The sequence below is a fragment of the Phaseolus vulgaris genome, chromosome 6, assembly GCF_051622355.1.
Source record: "Phaseolus vulgaris cultivar YP4 chromosome 6, ASM5162235v1, whole genome shotgun sequence".
NCBI lineage: Eukaryota > Viridiplantae > Streptophyta > Magnoliopsida > Fabales > Fabaceae > Phaseolus > Phaseolus vulgaris.
Window position 1 is genome coordinate 23,497,778 of NC_143503.1, and position 22,022 is coordinate 23,519,799.

Consider the following 22,022-nt stretch of genomic DNA (forward strand, 5'->3'; position numbering starts at 1 on the left):
AAATTTAAAACAATTTAAATATTTAACTCAATCTAGTACGAGACTTAAATTTTAAAATACATAGTTTTTAAATTTTATCTCAGTATTACATTTTTTATAGTGGGTCAAAATGACTAATTGACTTAATACAGAGTCAATTTGAGCCAAGAAAATTGTAGCTGAACTAAAATAGAGGTCGGATTGACAAAAAAATGGGTTTGTTTTTTACATCTTTATATTTTTTTGAAATATTGAAATTAACATTGACAGTTTTTGGTGATTTTGGAGTAAGGGATGTTTTGTAAGCAAAAGTTATTTTCCAATAAAAAATTTGGAAAACAAAAAATTATTCTGGAATATTTTTGATGCAACACATTTTTTTACTTTTAGAATTTTGGAATAGTAAATCCAGAATTCATAAAATGTGTTTGGTGGGAGAGGGTATTTCGAAAAGGTTCTGGCCTATTTTTTTTGTAACCATGTCAAGAATATAATATGCTATTCCCCAGTTTCATTCTGGATTTGTCATTTATGCAAAGCAAATATTATGGATTACTAATTCTGGAAGAAAAAAAAAAACCTTACCTTTTTTTCTCCAACAAATAGCACTTCCAAAACCACACTCACTAATCACCACAATGCCACCAAAAAGCACTAAAATCACTCAAATTACCCAGAATACTCATTGTGGCTTGTTATGGATAGTGACAACGAAAATGGTCGAGAAGAAGGAGACGTTGTTTTTGGGTTCTTAAAACCTCCCAGGAATAATTTTGTCAATTTACATTTATGATGGGATGCAGGAAGCAAAATGTAGGGGTGAAGAAAGAAATAGCCCGAAAAATTATTAGGTGACCCATTGGATCACACCACCAATTTTGATACTTTTACTAACAATTGTCTAACAAGAAGAGATATTAATGAAACTTGTTTGTTGTTGTCTAATAAGCCCCCTCAAGATAGTCATGGTTTGTGACTTCTATCTTATCGCAAATTCTTGACAACATCCACTTGTTAAGGCTTTGGTTAGAAAATTTTAACAATTTGGTCTTTAGAAGACACGTGAGATACAATTAACTTTCCTATTTGAACTTGATCATGAACAAAGTGATAGCAGTGAGTATAATAACACTAAATTTAAGCATAAATTACATTGATGTTGTAAAAAAGATGAGATGGCACTATATGGATACTTTCAATTTCATAAGCATGTAAATGTTTGTCAACCACAGCTCAAATGTTGCATCAGTTGCGACAGTGCGTTTTGTTTTTATGGAAGATCTCAACTATTTCTTCGACAACCATGGTTGAGATTGCCACCATACAATATGATATAGGTTGGTGTGGATGTTCTATCATCAAAATTTGCACTCGTCTACCTCGGTGTATGCCAACAAGTCGAAGGAGGAAGATCGTTAAAAGATAATACAACAGTTAATGGTGTGTTTAACAAAACAAAGCAGACACTTGGGATGTTGTAGATGAAGAATAGTTATAGATGTAGAGAGTGGTGATGTAAAAGTCTCTTCGAAATCCCACACATGTAGATTGAATGAACCTTTTTGCAATACGGCACCTCTTTTGAAAATTTGAGTAGTGTCACTAGGTCAATTATCTTTAGTTCTCTTTAGTAAGGCAAAGATATGGAAAATAATTAATAAAATGAAATGAAAGATGTAATTCAATAATTGATAATACAAACCAAAACCAATTTTGATAAAAACAAATATAGTAACTAAAACACATTCTCTTATTTTTTTAATTATTGTTCTGAATTTTTAGTGTTTGATTCAACACAATCAAATACTTGTTTCAAAAACATTTTCTTCGCAAATCATCCTCTCTTCTAAGATTCACGAGCTAAAGAAAAAAAATCCTAAACCCTGTATAAAATAGTAGAAAATTATGACAAAAGAGAAGATTCTAAATTCCAATCAAGATATTTCAGCCTTTAGTCGTGGGAAAAGGATGAACTCAGTGAATGAAGGTAAACTATATGATAAAAAACTGATAAGCAAGGAAAATAAGAAAATTCATACATCAATTCACTCTAAGATACACTACCAACACATGAGAATCCATCTGGAACAAACAGTACAGATACATGTGTGCTTGTTTCAAAAAAGTGAAGCTGTAAGCTCATTAACTTCCGATACAACTTGATCATAATCAGATTTTAGTTTCTCTTGTTCCCCTTGCTCTAATTCACCCTTTGTAGGTTTCGTCTGTACCAAAACACAGCAAGTAGGCCTCTTAGTTGCACCTGCACCAGCAAGGTCCTGGAAAACGATATAAACAACAAAAGTTAAATGAAACTGGGCAGTAATTGGAATTTCATCAACACAGAAGAAAACTAATCAACAATACCAGAAAAATATACATATTTCTCCTACAATTACACCCTCGCTTTAGGAGAAAAAAATGTGTAGATTGCAGAAGAAAAACTCAAAGTAAGTACTATATAAGTATAACTATGTGATTTAAACCTTTACTAGAAGGCTCAGATCAGTAAACAGGCAGGGGGCAACTAACAAGATCTTTATAATTCATAAACTGAGCTAAAGCAGATTCTTCTTATCATGCAGTTAAATATTTACTTGTTCAATTCATATTCTTCCAAAAAAAAAAGTTGAGTTGAGTCTATTTCACTATGGATAAAATAGGATTAGTGTCATAATATATACATGAAGAAACATGCAATTGAATTTCCTGCAAAAAAAAACAAGGTAAAGAAGAGTGATGATGACATACTTCTTTAGATGGGACATATACGTATGGAATGTCAGACTCTTCACAGAGAACGGGAACATGGGTGATGACATCGATGGGTGAAATGTTGCCAGCGATAACACAAAATCTGAAATGATGAAAAAAGGAGAAAATTAGGGAAAGGAATTTTGCAAGAGATGAGTTGGGTAAGAGAGAAGGAGAAAACAGACCCTTTTTGGCCTCTGCGAATGCTTTTAACGACCTCCTTGACTCCTCTCTTTAAGCATTTGTGTTCAGCGGCTGAAAGAAAAGAATATGAAGTGATAGTTAAAGCGATGAAGCATGGAAAAAGAGGATTTAGAATGCTAATGGCGGAAGAAAAAGTGACCTCTGCGAACAAGTTTTAGGGTACGCTTGCAAAGCTTCTTCCCAGCAAGGGGCTTAGCGATGGGAGCGAGAGCCTGCATCTTCTTCTTCTCCTTCTGCGCCGATTTCTCTACCTCGCTGTCGCTTCCCCCCATCTCTGTCTCTGTCTCTCTCTCTGCGCTCTCAATTGGAAAATGATGAAGAACCCTTAAACCCTGTAGCTAGGGTTTATTTACTCAGTTCAGGTTTGGGTCAGGCCAGTCTCCTAGTTGGGTTTACCTAGGCCCAGTCTTCAAGTCTCATAGGCTATTTCTTCCTTCACCCCTGTATTTTTCTTCCTGCACCCCAGATTCTTCGAAATACCCAAATTACCCTTGACAGTTTTGGGTGATTTAAAATAGGGTGTTCCTTAAGCAAAATTTGTTTCTAAAATAGAAAATCTGAAAAAAAAACCATTAGAATTCATAAAAAGTGTTCCAGAAACATTCTGAAAAGAGTAATTTGAAAATCATTTTTAAAAGGATTAAAATAGTCTTTTCTGAAAAAGATGAGGTGCAGAGAGAAAACTGTTGGGGTGCAGAAAAAAACACCCAGTCTCATGTTAGGTAGTTTCATTCTTCCTACCCTGTTGTTTCAGGCAATTACTTTCTGCACCATTAACTGTACCCAATTTCAGTAGAAAAAAATGAAAAATATCCTTAAATAAAAATACTTTCCAAATTCTTTTTTTTAGAATATGTTTTTGGATTATTTTTTTTCTAGAATGATTTTTTTGTATCGCAGATTTTTTTTTCTCGATTTTTATTTTCAGAACATAATAATCTTTTTTTATCTACTTTGTCAGAATGTATTATTTATAAATTTGAATTTTTATTTTCGAAATGAAGGCATTTTTCAGAAAATTTGAAACTATATAGGGTGTAGGTTCAAAAAGACTGGGTGTAGGAAGAATTTGTTGTGGTTTCATCTGCAACCATAGGGTTTGTGAAATTACCATCTTAACCTTAATAAAATAAATAACTAACATAGGGTTGCAGGAAGAATTTGCCTATTACGCGTTATGAATAAGGTTTTTAATCTGAACTTGTTAATATAATATATAACATACTTATAATTTTAGTTTATCAAGAGTGGAGATCTTCCTGATAGCATTTGACCATTATGTTTTGAATATAAAGTTTTTTCACATTTTTTAAGGAGTGTTCTTGGAAGCATAAGATATAAAAAAGAAGAGCAAAAGATAAGTAGGGATGAATAATTTGTTTATTGGTGTAGTTAGAGGTTGGCACATAAAAACTACATAATGGTAGAAATGGAAACATAGGAAGCACGCAAGGAGCCAGAGTAGAGTGTCCCATTATGTTCATGAACCTCACTCACTCCCTCACTTCCAAACTCTCGACCAAGAGACCTTATCTGTAAAACTACACCGTTCACTCCTATTCTCACTCCTCCGGGTAAAATAGTTGGCCTTGAAGGTGGATTTCGACCTAAAACACCATTCACTGCAACCCAGAATTGACCCCTTGAGTTCCTTCTGATGTTATCTGGTCTTCCTGTGAGTTGCATGAATATTTCAGAAGAGTTTGCTCTTGGCCCTTTCACCCAAAATCTTTGGATTCTATTTCCCAAGTATTCACTCACAAGGACAAATGATCCATCTCTGCTCACTGCCACCCCAGATGCCAAAGCAAGACCCCTCATCAAAACTCTTGTTTCGTTCGTTTTTGGGTCCAGTGAGAATAAGCTCCCAGATTTATCTCTACTGTTTTCTAGTGCCTGACCATCCCTGCAAAAAATATGTCTCACATTTGTTACTTGAGTTATGATATGTAACATTTTTCTTATTGATTTACTATCCAAGTGATGAAAAAATGTGCAGTGTAAGGGAATTGAGATTACTTGAAATGGAAGTTAGTGCTAGCTTGAGTGAAATAAACGATTCCAGTGTCGACATCTATGTCAATTCCATCCAGAAACTCAAGAGTAGAGTTGTCACTATGCTCTTGTGGTTGAAGAGCTTTAAAAGATTGAATCGGTGCCCCTCCATTGGGTCCTATCTTTACAAGCCCAAAATAAGCATCTGCTACATATAGTTCGTTTGTTTGATGGTTGAAACGTAATCCTAAAGGTCTTCCACATTCTGATTGGAGTTCTGAGAAATCAGCAAGCCCATTACACAATGTTTTGTTCCTGAATTCGACCACCAAACCAACATCAAATAATGCATCTAAGAAAATATATATATAAGGATAATCTTCACGTAATGTGAGAATGTTTTTAATTGTGTGGTCATTGAGTTGAGTTAATGTCTGAGGTTCACCTGTTTGGTGAAGTGTAGCCATATTCCTCGAATCCCTTTGGACCAACATATTTGAGAATTCTTCCATCGGAAACACCTACATATGGCCCTCCACCGTTTCGATCAAATTCTAGAGAGTCAGGGCCTGTAGTTGGTGACGGTAGTGGCAACCTTGTCAGTAGTATAGCCACTGATGGTGAACACAAAAGGAATGTCATAAAAATTGCAGAGAAAGTGATGAGCATTGTGATCTTAGACAACATGTTGTTAATGATGTTTTATCAATGTAAGACACAAAACTTGAGGATTCAGTGGCTGTATTTATAGGCTTATGTGTATGTGTGCAATGTAGTGTATGCAATAAGAGCAAGGTGAAGAGCCCAACTTTGTAACAACCCTGGTCAAAACACAGAATTTAGGAAGATCAGTCTGTGAGAAACTTTAGTGGTTTTCTGTGGGAATGGATTTAGTATTGGGAAAAGGAACATGTCTTATGTGTAGTTTTTGCATGAAAAATGTGAATTTGAAGCATGGGTGGGAAATAAAGATGATTGTTAGTTTTGTAGTTTTATTGCATTTCTATGAAGCCTCTAAACTTTCTTCTCTACGAGCTTTTTCTCGTGTTGTGACTCATGAAAAGTGCCTTTCTTGTTAAACTAATTATATCTCAGTGTTCTTAAAGTTTACCAAAATGGTGAGTTTGAGATGGGCAAATGAAAAAAAATAAAAAATAGAAAATTGTCATTTATGAGCGAAAGTTGTCACGTAGACGATATTAATTAAATCCATTAATTCATTATTTTTTTAATTAAAATTATCAACTAGGTTCAGTGTAGATAAGTTGTGAAGAAATTGGATACTAAATTGACAATTTCAGAGGATTTTATCTAAATTAAACTTGTCAATTTGGTTGACAAATTCAGTTGATTTTTTTTAAAAAAAATAATTAATATTTTTTAAAATTAAAAAATGTATATAATAATAATTTAAAAATTGTTTAAAATTATATGAAGTAGATAAGAATATTGTGAAAATTTGTATTTTATAGATAAATAATATTAAAAAAATTAAAACTAAATTTTATTTTGACAAAAAAACACAATTATCTTAATTTAAGTTGGATTAAAAATAGGTTGTGTAATAAATGTAAAATATTTAGTACTTTTTAAATAATTTTAAAATTAAAAATATTTTTGTTGTTTTAAAAAAAAATTGAAATTATGTTCATGAAGTAGTTTATAAATAATACCATTATAAATAAAAATGGTAATGTTTAAACAATATTTATAAAATAATAAATAAATACAATTTATACATAATTGTTAGACTAGCAGAAAATTACTTACCAATTAAAATGTTTCATAATATTAAATGTTAGACTCTTGATATCATTACGGGATAAAATAACATTAACACTTTGTGATGATGCTCATGTTCAAGAGCTCATTGGATGTAAATTACAAATATTGTTATAGATACTATACTCTTCTAGTGCATTTAACATTTATTGGTAAAAAAATAAATTATTATCTAATTAGAAAATATTTAACGAAACTTGAAAAAAATGTAAAATATTTTTAAACACAGCTCAATTTGTGTTTTTCCTCTTTCACAATATAAGTACAAGAATGGAGGGACAAAATTTTATAAAAGACAATTTTTAACTATATTATTAGTCCAAAATCTCTACCACTTTCCAGATAACTAATCTCTTTAAGAAAACTTAATTAATCACGTGGAATTTTTCTTTATAATTATTTTTTACATTTACAATACTCATATAAAACTTCATGTTTCATAATTAATATGATTGTCATACAACTTCTTTAGTCATAAATCTTCAATAATTTTCAGAACATCGTCATGAGAAATCAGAATAGATATTGAATATCGCCTTTGTCATCTTCTGTGTAATAAAAAATTTCAAACAGTAATATTTATTATTTCTCATAACCAGGCTCGTGATTCTTCCACAATTTAGTTGTCCAGGTTTTAATCTTTCTGCTCAAATGACTAAATAAATTTTTCAAATTAAAAATTAAAATTAAACTAATTTTAAAAAATATTTTTTTATATTATATTATTATTTATGGATGTAAATATATAGGATAATTGTAACAATTACTAATTATAATAGATTCATTTAACATTAGATAATAATTATTTAAATTTACTTAATTAAAATATTAATTAATAAATTCAATATTTATATGATTCCTTTTAAAAAATATGTATACATATATATTAAAATAAAAAAGCAAAATTACAAAAATTTGGTGGGCTAATTGTGAGTCCGCCCTAAACACGGTGAACTAGCCCAACCCGTTCTATTCTGATAACTATTTTCTGCACCCAACAAATTTATATCTGCACCAAACCATTGATCTGAAATAACTAAAATACGCCCGGTAGTTTTATAAAATTTCTTTTCCAAAATATTTCGAGATTTTATTTTTCAGAATATATTTTTTACATTTCGGAATTGTTTTTTTGGAATGAGATTTTAGTTTTCCTAAAAAAAATTTAATCTAGAATTCTTTTTCTATAATATATTTTTTGATTTTAGATTTTCGATTTTATAATGAGGAGTAATTTTGGAATTCCAAAAATTGATTGGGTGTAGGTCTAAAATCATTAGGTGTAGGAAGCAAAAGTCTCCTATTTTTAGAAGGTTAATAAGAGATTAAACTAAAATGGGTTTATCACTTATGGGGAGAAAATAATGTCTTTTGTGATTTGAATGCAAGTACCCAGACAATTTATTTTTGTTTTATAAAATCAGAAATATGTTAGATCTTAAGAAACGTGTAAGTATCCAAGAAAATCAAGTGATTTGTAAAAAACACTTTACACTCAAAATTATGAGATATAGATGAGAGAATCAATGCATAAAATCAAAAATATTTTTTTAGTTTTTTACTTCATTCTTGCATTTTGCGAATTTTTTTTCCTAGATTTTGTGTTATTATTGACTGGATAACTGGGCACACTAATTCAAATTGAGATTATGAATTTAATCATTGCAAACTTTATTATACATGAAAATACAACATACATTAATATTAAACAAAAATAACTTTAAAAATAAAAAATACTTAATTACTATATTCAATAAATTAAATATTATTTTAAATACTCAATAAATTATTAATATCTAAATTAATTATTTATTAATAATATAAACTAATTATAATAATTTTTTTATATTTTTTTAAATAATATTTAATTTAATTAATATATTATTTATTTTTTAAAATTAATTTCTTATTTAAAGTAAAATTAGTGATACGCCAAAAATTAAAAAATATATTAAAGAATTTTAGTAAGTTATCTTATATATAAACTAAGTTTAACTTTTTAAAAAATTCATTCGCGTTTTCATTATATTTTTTAAAAATATTTATGAAGAAATTAACCCAAATACATCCTGAATTCCAATCCTACTGCGTAAGTATCAACCAAATAGTGCATAGAAAATTATATTCAAATTTTGAAAAAATAGTCAAAAGTTGAATTTTTTTTTCTTCGTTGATTTTAACACTCTTTTTTTCTACTTTGAATTTAGTCTATGTCTTTGAAATTTTGGCATGAATTAATCGAAGTTACTTTTGACATTCCTTTTCTTTTTTTCATTTTCTAAAGAAGATTCTCATTTTTTTGTCTTTTTTTTTCATTGTCTCAAAAAGCTTGTCACTTGCTAATTATTTTAATAAAAATGTGTTACACTTTCAAAGGCACTCAGAATTTTTTCTTGACTTGAAAAACTAAGATCCAAACCCATTTTGTCTTTATTTTTTTCAAACACAAGTGTGAAAGTTTGGTAATCATAATTCCCAAAAAATGAGTAATGAACACTTCCATTTTGGGCAATAGAATATTGTACAAATTTTTCAGTTTGGTAATCATAATGACTTCACAAGATTTTAATAAAATCTCTTGAAATGGAACCCTATATGCAATGGAACCCTAATAATATACTTGGATTAAAGTCTGAAAATTACTTTTATGAATTCTTATGCATAGTAATAAAGAAAATAATGCACCAAATAAAGAGAAAAAAAATGTTAATTCTCCATAAGTATAACTTAAATCTTTCATCAAGGTAAATTAATTGTGTTGTTTGGGTATGTCTGGAACAAAATTAAACATGGTTTCACAATCTACAAGCTAGAACTACTTTAAATAATTTACATTTTCATATTGAAAACCTAAATTCAATACTATAAACACCAAACCAACACACTTTATCTTATTCAACTTTTCATTCCTATCCAAATCCAAGAACCCTAGGTGAACATGAACAGCATTAAAAGCTTGAAGTCAATATTGAGCTACACCATTAGAATTTGTGATTTAAAGTTCCCAAACATGACATCATTAAAGTCACAACATTGACCCATTGAGTCAAAAACAATGTTATGTCCAACCTAATATTTTTTTTTTCTTTTCTCTCTTGAAGGTCATTTAACCTAAAAAAAAGGTTTAATCTTTTTCATCATACAAATAATATTTTATATATATATATGTTAAATAATAATGACATTAAAGAGAGTGTAAGGTCATGTTCTCATGTGGTGTGAAGAAGCATGGTTTTTAGGACAATTATAGAAGGAGCAAAGGACTTAATGAAAAGATTGGGGTGAATAATGATAACAGAAAACAATTTAGTTAGTACTATTGGGCCCTAGTTATTTTTGTCATCTTCCAAAAAGACTATGCATTATTTAACCCAAACCCACACTCCATAGATTCCACAAAGACATTGGGCCCAACAATTATTTCAGTGTCAAAGGTCAAGTTTAGCACACTTCATAATTATTAAAGAAATTCTCTTAAGTCAACCAGGTTTGGCCTCTTACTTATATTGTATTGTCAGTCAAAAAATTGTTCTCATACCTTTTTGTTGTTTGACCTAAGAGTAAAGCTTGTTTCTTAAAATATTGTTTTGGTTAGGTTGTTGTTGACATTGTTGTGTGAAATGTAAGTTTCATTTTTTTTATTTAACAATTTTTTGTAAAATTCATCAAGAGTTGTTGGAAATAATATTTTTTAGACTCAACCACCTACAACACGATTTTTGAATTTAATAATGTCCTAATGTCTAGTAAAATTTTAAATGTAACATTACATATATTGAATGATCTCAGTCTAAAAAAAATTAACATCTTGATTGATAATATGATTATAATTATTCTATGATATCATATTTAAATTATTAATCATATGATAGGATAATTAAAACACTCAAATTTTTAGATATTAAAAGATTATAATTACGGTAAATTTATGTTAAGTATCGTCCATCCATTCTTGTAACATAGATTGACTTGCTCTTCATCATCTTCTAGGATTTTGTGTCTCTCATTCAAAATGTCTTCGACCACAACTAACATACATTAAAAATGTCTTTTCCTACATTAATTTTGCCTTTATCTAAAATAATCTTGTGTAAGATAATTTTTTTTTCCAATAGTCTTATTGAAGTGTTCCTCTGTTGGCTAAGAATGTATCTCTTAAACTTGTCAATATTTTTCTCCACCTTGTCTCGAGCTATCAACTCCTCGTGATGCATCAAAGTCAATAAGTTAGGTTTACATTAAATTGCTTAACTCAATTTTTTTTTCTTATATCTTTCTTTTTCTTTTTTATTGCAAGCATCAAGTCTTCCATGAAGACACCTATATAACATTCTTTGTTTGGAGTTTTCTTTTTTTTGTTTCCCATAGAGGAGTTTGCCTCCAAATATTCTTTTAATGAATTAATGAACTCCTAAAGTCAATCAACCCTTGTTTTCAATTTCTCCAATGCATTTGACTGCTCTCATGCACACCACACTAGTGCTTGAGATTGCAACTCCATGAAGGAACTTAGCATGTAATTACCTCTTTCATAAAAGAATTCAACAAAATGTTCAACCTAGATCCAATGTAGAAGTCACAACCAATAAAGGACTCATATGAATTCATACTAGTCTAAAAAAAATTGGTTGGCGCATCATTATAAACTATTGGACGACAACCTCTTCGTTTAATGTCTTCAAAATGATTTATCCTTCTTTTTGTGTTTCTTAGTTAAGTTAACGAGCAACAATCAAAGATTCAGTTTACCACATCGAGATTCTTTTTAGCCTTTTTTTTATTGGTAATAGTCAATTATCCAGTCCACAAATACTTGAAAAGTTCTTACCAGAGGAGTTTATGACATGCATAATATCTAAATGAAAAAGAAACAGTAAGCAAATTTAGTATCAAACAAATAAAGTAATAATAAGGAAAAGACACATACCTTCAAAATCCTCACTACAATAGGGAGAAAGATGGATTTCGAGGATTTTGCGGGTGGGAAGCTTTTGAGGAACCTTATCAAGTGTGTATAATATCCAATTGTCATTCAAGGTCAACCAAGATCTCAACTATGAAATAATAGAATGAAATTTTGGTTGATTTTCATCATGAAAATATTGATGACCACTAATATGTACTTCTTTAAAATTCTTGTATGAAGTAGTATAAGGGACCAAAAATGATGTCATAGGTTACCCTACTAAGAAAAGTCATCCTATTACATCCATGATCGAGTACTATAAAAATAAAGAATTACTTTAAGAGAAAGATTTAGACAAAATGTTTTGCAAGTTACCTAAAATGCCTGAAGATAAACCCAATTATTTAGATGAAGTTGGGTGGATGTCAGGTTCAGAACTCTTAACACACTTTAAAATCTAAATAATTGGTAGCTAATTAGATACCACTTTAAAAATTATTTATCAATAATAAAAACTATTTTAGATATCAATTTTTTTTATCTATACACTATTAGAAAATCATTAAATATAAATTAATTTTAGAGACAACAAATTATTAGTTTCTATAGTGAATAAATTAAATACTATTCTAGAGACTACAAAATTATTGGTGTCTAAATTAGTTTATATTATTGATAAATAGTTTATAAATTGGTATCAAATTAGCTACCTAAATTTTAACTACCAATTATTTATATTCTAAAATTGGTATCTAAAACCTTGATATATAATTAGATACCAATTTAGAAATTATTTATCAATAATATAAACTAATTTAGATACCAATAGTTTTTTTAGTCTCTAAAATACTATATAATTTTGTCAATATAACAACTAATTATTTTTTTACTCTAAAATTGATTTTTATTTAATGATTTTCTTGTAGTGATAAAATAATATATAATTTACTCAATACAACAACTAATTATTGATAATATTTAAAATTAGTTTTTATTTAATAATTTTATAATAATTTATTATACCAAAACCCAAAAAATTTGGATTCTCATCACACAATGTTCATGTCTATTTTCTATTTAAAGATTTTACAATAAACTAACAACAAACACCACACAATGTTCATGTCAACAGTTTTTTATAGTCCGCAAACATAATTTAATATTTTAATAATAATGATAATATTATGTTCTGATCATAACCATGCTATATTTTAAATGATTATTTAATTGACTAAAATGTATATAAATTATATTATACTTATTTATACCTTTCTGATTAATATGGCTACCAATTAATAAAAAATAATTTCGCTATGTTTTATTGATCAATAATTTTTTTTTCATTAATATTGATAATAATTAATAAAATAAAATTTGTCATTAATTATTGTAATGCTAAAATATGAATTTGTATTATTTTTTATTATTGATTCTTAAATCAAATTATGTGCATTAAAAAATTAATTGAATTCATGATATTTATTCATATTTAATCACTAGTAATAATAATTATGAGTAATATTTTAATATGATTAAAATTATAGTCAATTGTTAAATTAATCTAGCTTCATCCAAGACTTTAAGGATATATAGTATTTATAAAAATAATATATACTTAATTTTTCTAATTAATAATATATCATAAAATTATTTATTTAATAATATAATAAATAACTAGTGGTAATAAAAATAAAATTTTCATCAATGATTATAATAATTCATGTTTTTTTCTCACGAACAATTAGTATTCCAAAGTTTTATATTAGACTAATATATCTAAACAGAAGGTAAATAAAATAATTTTGTATATGACTAATTATTTATAAATTAGGTAAGTGATTATTATAATTTGACATTTTTTTTAGAAAAATTACAGCACATTTTTTTAATATAATATATTTTAATTTTTAAAATAGTTTAATTCATAGTTTTTGTACTGATTAATATTATTAATTATTATTATTATTAATTTAAGAAGTAATATTATAATAAACTCTTAAAATGTGTATTCGTTTGACATCTTTCTTCTCTTGGATAATATTTATAAAATAATATATATATATATATATAGTCATTCTTTTTGTTTTAATTAATAATATATCATAAATATTTTATTTAATAATATACTTAATAGTTTTCATTAACAAAAAGAATATGTCCATCAATAACTGTTGTAAATAAATTTATACTTTATAACAAATTAAGAAATATTTTAATTATTTTGCTAAAGATTTATATCACACGACCAATTATTTATAAATTAGATAAATAAAAAATAATACTTGAAGTCACAAACCTTTTTTTATTTATATTTTTTCTACATTCAAATAGTTTAATTTTTATAACTTTACTCACTATTATTATTAATATTTGCTATTCCATCTTAAATTTCCGTAAGTAATTAATTTAATACTATAAATAATCAAAACTAGTAAGAAATTGAAATATATTTTTTGAAAGTTGTCTATTTAAAGGTTTGGATACCATGGAGGTAAATGAATATTTGTGTGTGAAAATCATGTCCTATTTTTTTATTTGTTTCCTTAACAGTATTTCTTAAAAATTTATAACTGAACAAATTTCAAATATATATAATTTTTTAGATTTTTTAATTACTATGCTATTATTTTTTTTTATAAAGTTTTCGTCATCACTATACTATGCTATTATTTAATTATAACTGAAATTTATATAATATACACTTAATAATATTTTTTCTTATTAATAAATAATAATAAAACATTCAACTTTTTAATGATATCTTTTGCACATTAATATTGTTAATAATTAATAAAAATACAATTTTTGTCATTAATTATTGTAATAATAATATATCAATTTTCACTATTTTTATTTATTTCTGAATTCATTAGCAAAAACAGATTGTATTAGTTAACTAATTTATTTATTTTATGATACTCCTTCATATTTACTCATTAATAATAATTGATCTACTTTCAACTTAAATTTGCATTGTACTGTGACACTAATGTTTCCAAAAACTGATAACAGTTTACATAATAATATAAAATTAGAGTTTTTATTTTTACTAAGTAAGTTTCGTATAAATTTTTATGATAGATTTTTTTAAAATTATTTTAATATTTATAAAAAATATTTAATTTACTTATATAAACTAATATATTTACGATTCAACATTATTGATTAAATAACGCATTATATGGAGCAATTTGACTTCTCATCTATTTTTTTTTTATAAAAGTAGGATTAAAAGTTCTATATTTAATAAATTCATATTTTAATTATTAATTTTAATAAATATTATATTTAATAACACTCAAATCAATATTGAATACAAATATTTATTTCTATATTTATAAGCATTTTAAATTAAAAAAAAATCAAAACAACATTAATTTTCTATTATAAATATTATTAGTCTGAATATTGATTCAATTATTAAATGTAATATATTTATATAATAAATATTATAAATTGTCTAGTTTTGTATTGAATAATATTAAATTTGATCCTTACAAAGTTAAAGCATTAATGGATAGGTTTTTGACTAAAACTGAAACATTAGTGGAAATGGTTTTGACTAAAATTGAAACACTAATAAAAAGGTTTTTGAATAATCATTTTTTGTCAAAAGTAATTAATAATATATCATTTTATATATAAGTTTTCTATTGGTGAGATTCTTAATGCATAACAGTCAAGATTTTAATTTTATTAAATCATCTGTTACACTCAATATTTGAGAATCACTTTTTATTATTATTATCTACTTTCTTTTCACTTGTCCTTGCCATTCAAAGGTAAATAAAATATTAAGAAGTTTGCAGCATCTTGAAATTTTTTTCTTGGAATTAACCATAGGGTCCATGTGTCAGAGCACCATGACCAACCTGTTTCATCACAAGCCACAATTTTTGTGACATTTTCTTGGCTCACATTACAAGGTTTTACTGAAAATTATAAAAAAAAAAAGACATAGTTCCAATAATTTCTTGGCGGTCCAAATTGTCATGTTATGAGCTTGCATAGTAGCCATAGCATAGAGACAGACTCATCCTGATCCTTAAGTCTGGGATGGTTATAAAAGGGACTGATCTTGTTCTATCTTGTGAACTCTCTTACACAAAAGGGCACCATCTGTCAAAAATTGCTTCAATTCATCAGAATCATGCTGCAAATAGAGTAACATGTTTGCTTCTGTGGCTTCTCATTGTGTCTCATCAGATATCAGCTTGGTAAGTCCTGAACTTGTAGAAAGTAGTAGCATTCATTAGTTGTTAGGATGATGAAACAAATAATGATATTCCATTCATTCACACTAAGGGAAACTTCAACACTAGATGTGACTCAACTGAAAAAAGATGTTGCTTTTACTCCAATGATTCTATGGACTCTGCAATGAGAAATCTAAAACTGTATGTGTTGTTCCTTGAGGTGAAAGATGCTGGACGTAAGTGGCCTAAATTAAGATAGAGAAGTTGAAATGAACTTCCATTACAGCATGGGACAAATTTGATGTGTGACCATGATCTGAAACTAATGGTGTGCTTTCATTTCAAAAGTCAGCAAAAACATGGTTTTCAACTTTTCACTACCACTTGGTCTTTTTGAAGAACACCCCACAACCTTCCCACTTGACTCCTCTGGTCCACAGATTCTGAATCTTTTTTACAATCTAGATCACAATGTAAGACTAAAAGTAAGAAAGAAAAAAGGGTTCATAAAAAATTCCTTGGTGAGTATGACTTCTGATTCCTCAATTATTATGTTTATATAAGGTTACCATACCAAAAACCTTATTTAATAATTGGCTCCTAATCACACATCATGAGGCATCTAAGAAGCTACGTAAGCCTTGGCATCTTTTCCTCATCTTTTCTCCAAGCCTATAACTACATTCAACCCAATCTGCATTGGACCAAGTGTAGAAAGACATTTTCCCAAGCTTCCTCTTTGCCTAGAAAGCAGGTAATGTAATTTGTTTTACACAAGCTAGTTAGGTAACACGTCCTCAAGAGTTTAAGTCTAATTTTGCGCTATTCATTACTCTGCCTAGACTGACACACTGGCAAAACACAAGCCATACAGGCACATGTTCATTAGCAGAATCAAGACTAATTTAAACTATTTCAGCAACTTATCATGTGCTCGATGCTCTTTAGGGCAACTAACTTTGGTAAATTTGGCTAATCACTTCACATAAAGGAAAAACTATGTAGTTTCCCAACATATATACTCACTTTGATTTCAACTAGCAGCAGCATTTTTGTCTTTATTTATGTTAGTTTAAGCCTTTACACGGGATTAACATGCAGGAATCTCCATAAGTTTGCATTGAATTGGATGCTTTGATAAATATGGATGGGAAAAACTCTCTACAAATCACTAGAAGTGGCACTGGTGATTATGATGACGATGGACATGCCAAAAGGACTGGTAAAGTTCTCTAGGACCAAAACTAATCCTTTTTTTATGTATACTTGAATTTGAATCTTAAATTTTAGTCCTTCAATGTTCTGCCAGGGAATTTGAAGAGTGCTGTAGCTCATATCATTACTGCTGTTATTGGTTCTGGTGTTCTTTCTCTTGCATGGAGCACTTCCCAATTAGGATGGATTGGAGGGCCAGTTGCCCTGCTTTGTTGTGCAATTGTCACCTATATTTCTTCATTCCTCCTGTCTGATTGCTACAGAACTCCTGATCCTGTAACTGGGAAAAGAAACTACTCTTACATGGATGCTGTTAGAATTTATCTTGGTAATAACACATTGAACTATTTCTCACATGCTTCTACAATGATTCTAGTTAAACATAGATACACTTCAAATGAACTAAAATAATGTATAATCGTGTTTATTGTTATTCAGGTATTAAAAGAACATGGATAGCTGGATTCCTTCAATTTTTGACTTTATATGGGACTGGTATTGCATATGTTCTAACCACAGCAACATGTCTGGGGTACTTTCCTGATAAAATGAGAAAACCACCTTTGTTTTTCTGATGTAGTTCATATAAGCTAATGAAGCATGTTTATTCATTCTACTCCACAGGGCAATTCTAGCATCAAATTGTTATCACAAGAAAGGGCGTCAAGCTCCTTGTAAATTTGACGGTAACATGTATATGGTGCTGTTTGGAGTTGTTCAAATTGTAATGTCATTCATACCGGATCTCCATAACATGGAATGGGTTTCAATTGTTGCTGCAATTATGTCCTTTACATACTCATTCATTGGACTGGGACTTGGCATAGCAACAGTCATAAGTAAGACTCATTCTTTATTATTTGAAGTCTTCTGACAAGAACAAAACTCATTCACACTTCTCTAGATGTTGCTGTTGTTCTCTTATCTAAATTGGAGTTTCATCTCATAATTTTGTACCCTTTGTTAAAATAAAACTTCAATTCTGATTGGAAAACAACACTAATAACATCTAAGAAATTGTATTCAGCTTTGATCTTTAATAAAACTAAAGCAACAACGTGAAGAAAGAAAATATTAGTCCTAAATCCATATCATGCTACTACTACATTGATTCTTAGGAATTTGGTTACACCTTGCAGAAAATAGAACAATTATGGGGAGCGTGACGGGAATGCCAACTCAAACAGTTGCTGACAAATTTTGGGGAGTCTTCCAAGCACTTGGTGACATTGCCTTTGCCTATCCATACTCCATTCTCCTTCTTGAGATCCAGGTACCTTTTTGTTTCATGCATATTCAAATTGGGTGGGTTGAGGGTTACATAAGACAAAAATAAGAAAAGAACTTATAGCTGAAACAAGGTTTTGAATTTTTTTGTTGACCAAAGGATACTCTGGAGTCTCCTCCACCAGAAAATCAGACCATGAAAAAGGCCTCAATGGTTGCAATATTCATTACAACATTCTTCTACCTGTGCTGTGGGTGCTTTGGATATGCAGCTTTTGGAAATCACACACCAGGGAATCTCTTAACAGGCCTTTTGAAAGGGTCTGGGTTTTTTGAGCCTTTCTGGCTCGTTGACCTTGCTAATGTTTGCATCATCATTCATTTGGTGGGAGGATATCAGGTAATTTTAGTATTCCTTATCAAAAACAAAATGTCTCAAAAACAATATCCCTTCTTTTTTTATTGCACATGACATGATCTTTCTGTGTTTGTATAATGTCAAAAAAACATTAGTATCATAAGAGAATCAAAATTCCAACAGTGTAAGAGAAGCACAGATAAATAAATAACATCAGAAGGGACAAGTTGGAAAATAGTTTCACTGTCATCTGACATAAACATGTGGTTATTCACAGAAAGCCATGCTATGCTTTTTAACTTTAACTGTGACTACACAAATCTTTGTCTGAATTTTATTTTATTTTAATCCGTCACTGAATTGAAAATTTTTCCTTTGTCTGTTTGTGTTTGACCTGTTCTGAGGAAGGGTGATAAAATCAAATTACTAATAAAAAGCAATTTTTATAAATTCAAGCTCCTTTTTAATAACGTAAGTTTCAAAAATAAAGAATGGTTCTGTTTAACTCAAATCATTCACAATCTTCCATCATTCCAAACGTGATCTAACATCTTTAAAATAAGAAAACACATAAAAGAAAGGTGAATCCACCATATATTTAAAGTGAAATAAACCTGCAAAATAGTTTCTTTTCTAACTTCACACGTTTTCACATTTTAAAAGACTGAAACTCTTCAATTGAAAAGCATGAAAAAGTTTTGGTATCAACATATATTCTCTCTTTGAGCTTTTTCATGTCATCTAACTCTTCATGTTTGTGCTTTGTCTATGTGTGTTTTCTTCTCAGGTTTACAGTCAACCTATATATAGTACTGCTGATAGATGGGCTTCAAGAAAATTCCCCAACAGTGGCTTTGTGAACAATTTCTACAAAGTGAAACTGCCTTTACTTCCTGGTTTTCGGCTAAACCTTTTTAGGTTCTGTTTTAGAACAACCTATGTGATTTCAACAGTTGGTGTTGCAATCGTGTTTCCTTACTTCAACGAAATTCTAGGAGTGTTAGGAGCCATAAACTTCTGGCCATTGGCCATATACTTCCCTGTAGAGATGTACTTTGTGCAGCACAAAGTTGCAGCTTGGAGTAGAAAATGGATTGTTCTCAGAACATTCAGCTTTGCATGTTTTCTTGTCAGTGTAATGGGCTTAGTTGGATCAGTTGTTGGCATTGTAAAAGAAAAATTAAGCTGAAAAATTTCATGTCACTCCCCTTAGTAAAATGCTTACTACATTTTATAGATTGGTGATGGTTTTCTAATGTTCATGTAAAAAGGTTTAAGGTTGATGCTAGTGTTCTTCAGAGATATAGACAGAGAGAGTAAGCAATTGTGGGGAATGTATGAAAGTAAATAAAGTGGTATTACTCATTAGAATAATACATGTTTTGTTGATGCAGAACTCCTTTTTCAGGACAGTTCTAACAAATTTGTAGTTTGATGTTAATGTACTTGTACTTCATCAAAAATATTATATTAATTTATGATTTAATGCTCATTAATCCCATGCTTCATATTCTAAAGATTTTTTTTGCATGTAACACATATCCACATATTATAGTGCAGTATAATATTAACACTGAATTTTTTCACTTTTAAATAAATAAAAAAGACCATTTTTTTTACAAATATTAAAATGAAGATTTATTATTTTGTAAAAATAAAAAAAAACATATTTAAATTGAAATATATTTATATTATCGTATTCATCTATAAAAATTTAATGCAACTTTATGCAGATACCTTTATATGGTTTTTTATGGACCATGCTTAATCTTTATCCTTATTAAATTACTCTTTCTAACTATTATTATTTCCGAGATGTCAGAAGTTAGGTAGCTATCATAATTTTTTTCTTCAAGTGCAGCCAATTTAGTTTGGAAAACTGTTTTAAAATTTAAAACAATAATATAGTATTATTTTATGATAAAATCATACAACTTGTACAATTATTTATAGAACAAACATATACTTAATTATTCCTTATAATTATTCAAATGTAGGTACCGAATAAAAAAATACTTAAAATTTATAATATACCTTCTAAATAAGACACAAATATATTTTTAAATAAGTTATGCACTTAACTTTTTTTGTGTAGGCTAATAATTAATATTTTAGGAGATAAATAAATTTATAATTTAAAATACTATAACAATATCGATAAAATGTGTTAGTTATATTTAGTTAAATAATTCAACCTGGTAGAAGTAACTTTCTTAATAACTTAAAACCTAACTTTTTTAAAAACAAATACCCTTATGCAAAAGGTTTGATCTATTCTATTTTATTTTATTTAAAAATTAAAACCTACCTAACTTAACATATGCTAAGTTATCAATCCCTATATATCGACCTAATTATTCTCATTATCCTACTCTTAAGAAAATAACTTTTTTTAAACAAATGACCACATTACAATACATCTCTTAAGTTGTTTTTTTAATGTTTATCACAAATTTTCTCATAGAAAAACACAAGGTAATGTTTTTCTAAATAGTTAAAAACAAACAATTAAAAACATTCAAAATACTATAATTCAAAAGAGTTACTTATTTGAAATTTGGTGGAATTTATGTATCACTTCCAAGTATAAATTATAAGTGATTTGTTTTTCCAATAATATATTAATTAAAAATGCATCATTCAATAGACATTTTTTTTTTCAACTATTCATATCCAAGTCATTTATTCTTAAAAAATAGTAATGGCATGATATATGTAAACAACCATTACTTAATAAGCAATAATCATGTCCTATTTTATTCAACAATAAGAAATAGAAGTACAAAAATAAGTATGGATGACAAAAATTTAGGTATGCATGAACTCGTGTTTGGAATATAACTTTTAAGTATATATATTATTTTTTCCATTTGTATCTTAAATTACTAAAATATTCGTATTTTACACGTACTCTATTTTAAAATTTATGAAATTATAATTTTTTATTGTCATTTAATATAAATATAAATTGTTTTATCAACATTTTTTTTTTAAATTATAATATCTTTGACCTAATCTATTCCCATATATATATAGTTCTCAGAATTGTAGTCTTAAAATATGAGCCTTTTTATGCAAAAGGTCTCATTCCTTTTTGAAATATTCTGAACGGAAGTTTGATTTATTCCAATTTTTTATTATTATTGATGGTTGGAATTATTCCTTGCTCAACTAGCAAAAGCAATGGCTAAGAGTTGAGGGAAAATGAAAGATCCGACACGATAATTGACATTTGGACTCATTTTTAGGAAAAAAGAAACCGTAAGTAATGAGAATGGACAGTAACATAAAATTGTTCACATATAGTGGCAGGGGATAAAACATGATTCCATTCATATTAAGGTTCATAGGTGTACCAAACAAATGGATCTCACTTATATCATTTTTTTATTTATTTTTATAAGTG

The 22,022-nt window shown here is 28.3% G+C and overlaps 3 protein-coding genes across 5 annotated transcripts; 1 reads left to right on the top strand and 2 right to left on the bottom strand.

Moving 5' to 3' along the window:
- Positions 1-1,961: 1,961 nt before the first annotated feature.
- LOC137831398 (Ribosomal protein L7Ae/L30e/S12e/Gadd45 family protein) lies at positions 1,962-3,355 on the bottom strand. The gene is made up of 4 exons (XM_068639063.2): positions 3,077-3,355; positions 2,919-2,988; positions 2,731-2,836; positions 1,962-2,258 (listed from the first exon to the last, which is right to left on the bottom strand). Exons 1-4 carry the CDS (start codon positions 3,207-3,209, stop codon positions 2,097-2,099), a joined length of 471 nt encoding a protein of 156 aa, XP_068495164.2. The 5' UTR covers positions 3,210-3,355; the 3' UTR covers positions 1,962-2,096.
- A 944-nt stretch (positions 3,356-4,299) lies between these two features.
- Positions 4,300-5,718, bottom strand: LOC137831400 (protein STRICTOSIDINE SYNTHASE-LIKE 11). The gene is made up of 3 exons (XM_068639067.1): positions 5,378-5,718; positions 4,957-5,247; positions 4,300-4,843 (listed from the first exon to the last, which is right to left on the bottom strand). The coding sequence occupies exons 1-3, from the start codon at positions 5,617-5,619 to the stop codon at positions 4,351-4,353; spliced, it is 1,026 nt and encodes a 341-aa protein (XP_068495168.1). The 5' UTR covers positions 5,620-5,718; the 3' UTR covers positions 4,300-4,350.
- Positions 5,719-15,579: 9,861 nt separating this feature from the next.
- Positions 15,580-20,112, top strand: LOC137831402 (putative amino acid permease 7). 3 transcript variants are annotated; one of them, XM_068639068.2, is made up of 8 exons: positions 15,580-15,837; positions 16,918-17,038; positions 17,126-17,359; positions 17,470-17,563; positions 17,656-17,870; positions 18,171-18,304; positions 18,419-18,658; positions 19,404-20,112. In XM_068639068.2, exons 2-8 carry the CDS (start codon positions 16,960-16,962, stop codon positions 19,803-19,805), a joined length of 1,398 nt encoding a protein of 465 aa, XP_068495169.1. In that variant the 5' UTR covers positions 15,580-15,837; positions 16,918-16,959; the 3' UTR covers positions 19,806-20,112. The 3 variants fall into 3 exon arrangements, with proteins under 3 accessions (XP_068495169.1, XP_090159611.1, XP_068495170.1); XM_090303485.1 differs by lacking the exon at positions 15,580-15,837 and adding an exon at positions 16,523-16,778; XM_068639069.2 differs by lacking the exon at positions 15,580-15,837 and adding an exon at positions 16,523-16,570.
- The last annotated feature ends 1,910 nt before the right edge of the window (positions 20,113-22,022 follow it).

Coding starts and splice junctions, on each gene's coding strand:
- LOC137831398 (XM_068639063.2), bottom strand. CDS start 3,209: ATGGGGGGAAGCGACAGCGAGGTAGAGAAATCGGCGCAGAAGGAGAAG. Junction 2,989..3,076: donor CCTAAAACTTGTTCGCAGAG/GTCACTTTTTCT, acceptor CTTTTCTTTCAG/CCGCTGAACACAAATGCTTA. Junction 2,259..2,730: donor TATATGTCCCATCTAAAGAA/GTATGTCATCAT, acceptor ATCGTTTTCCAG/GACCTTGCTGGTGCAGGTGC.
- LOC137831402 (XM_068639068.2), top strand. CDS start 16,960: ATGGATGGGAAAAACTCTCTACAAATCACTAGAAGTGGCACTGGTGAT. Junction 17,564..17,655: donor ACCACAGCAACATGTCTGGG/GTACTTTCCTGA, acceptor TCTACTCCACAG/GGCAATTCTAGCATCAAATT. Junction 18,659..19,403: donor ATTTGGTGGGAGGATATCAG/GTAATTTTAGTA, acceptor TTTTCTTCTCAG/GTTTACAGTCAACCTATATA.
- LOC137831400 (XM_068639067.1), bottom strand. CDS start 5,619: ATGTTGTCTAAGATCACAATGCTCATCACTTTCTCTGCAATTTTTATG. Junction 5,248..5,377: donor GGCTACACTTCACCAAACAG/GTGAACCTCAGA, acceptor GGTCGAATTCAG/GAACAAAACATTGTGTAATG. Junction 4,844..4,956: donor AGCACTAACTTCCATTTCAA/GTAATCTCAATT, acceptor TATTTTTTGCAG/GGATGGTCAGGCACTAGAAA.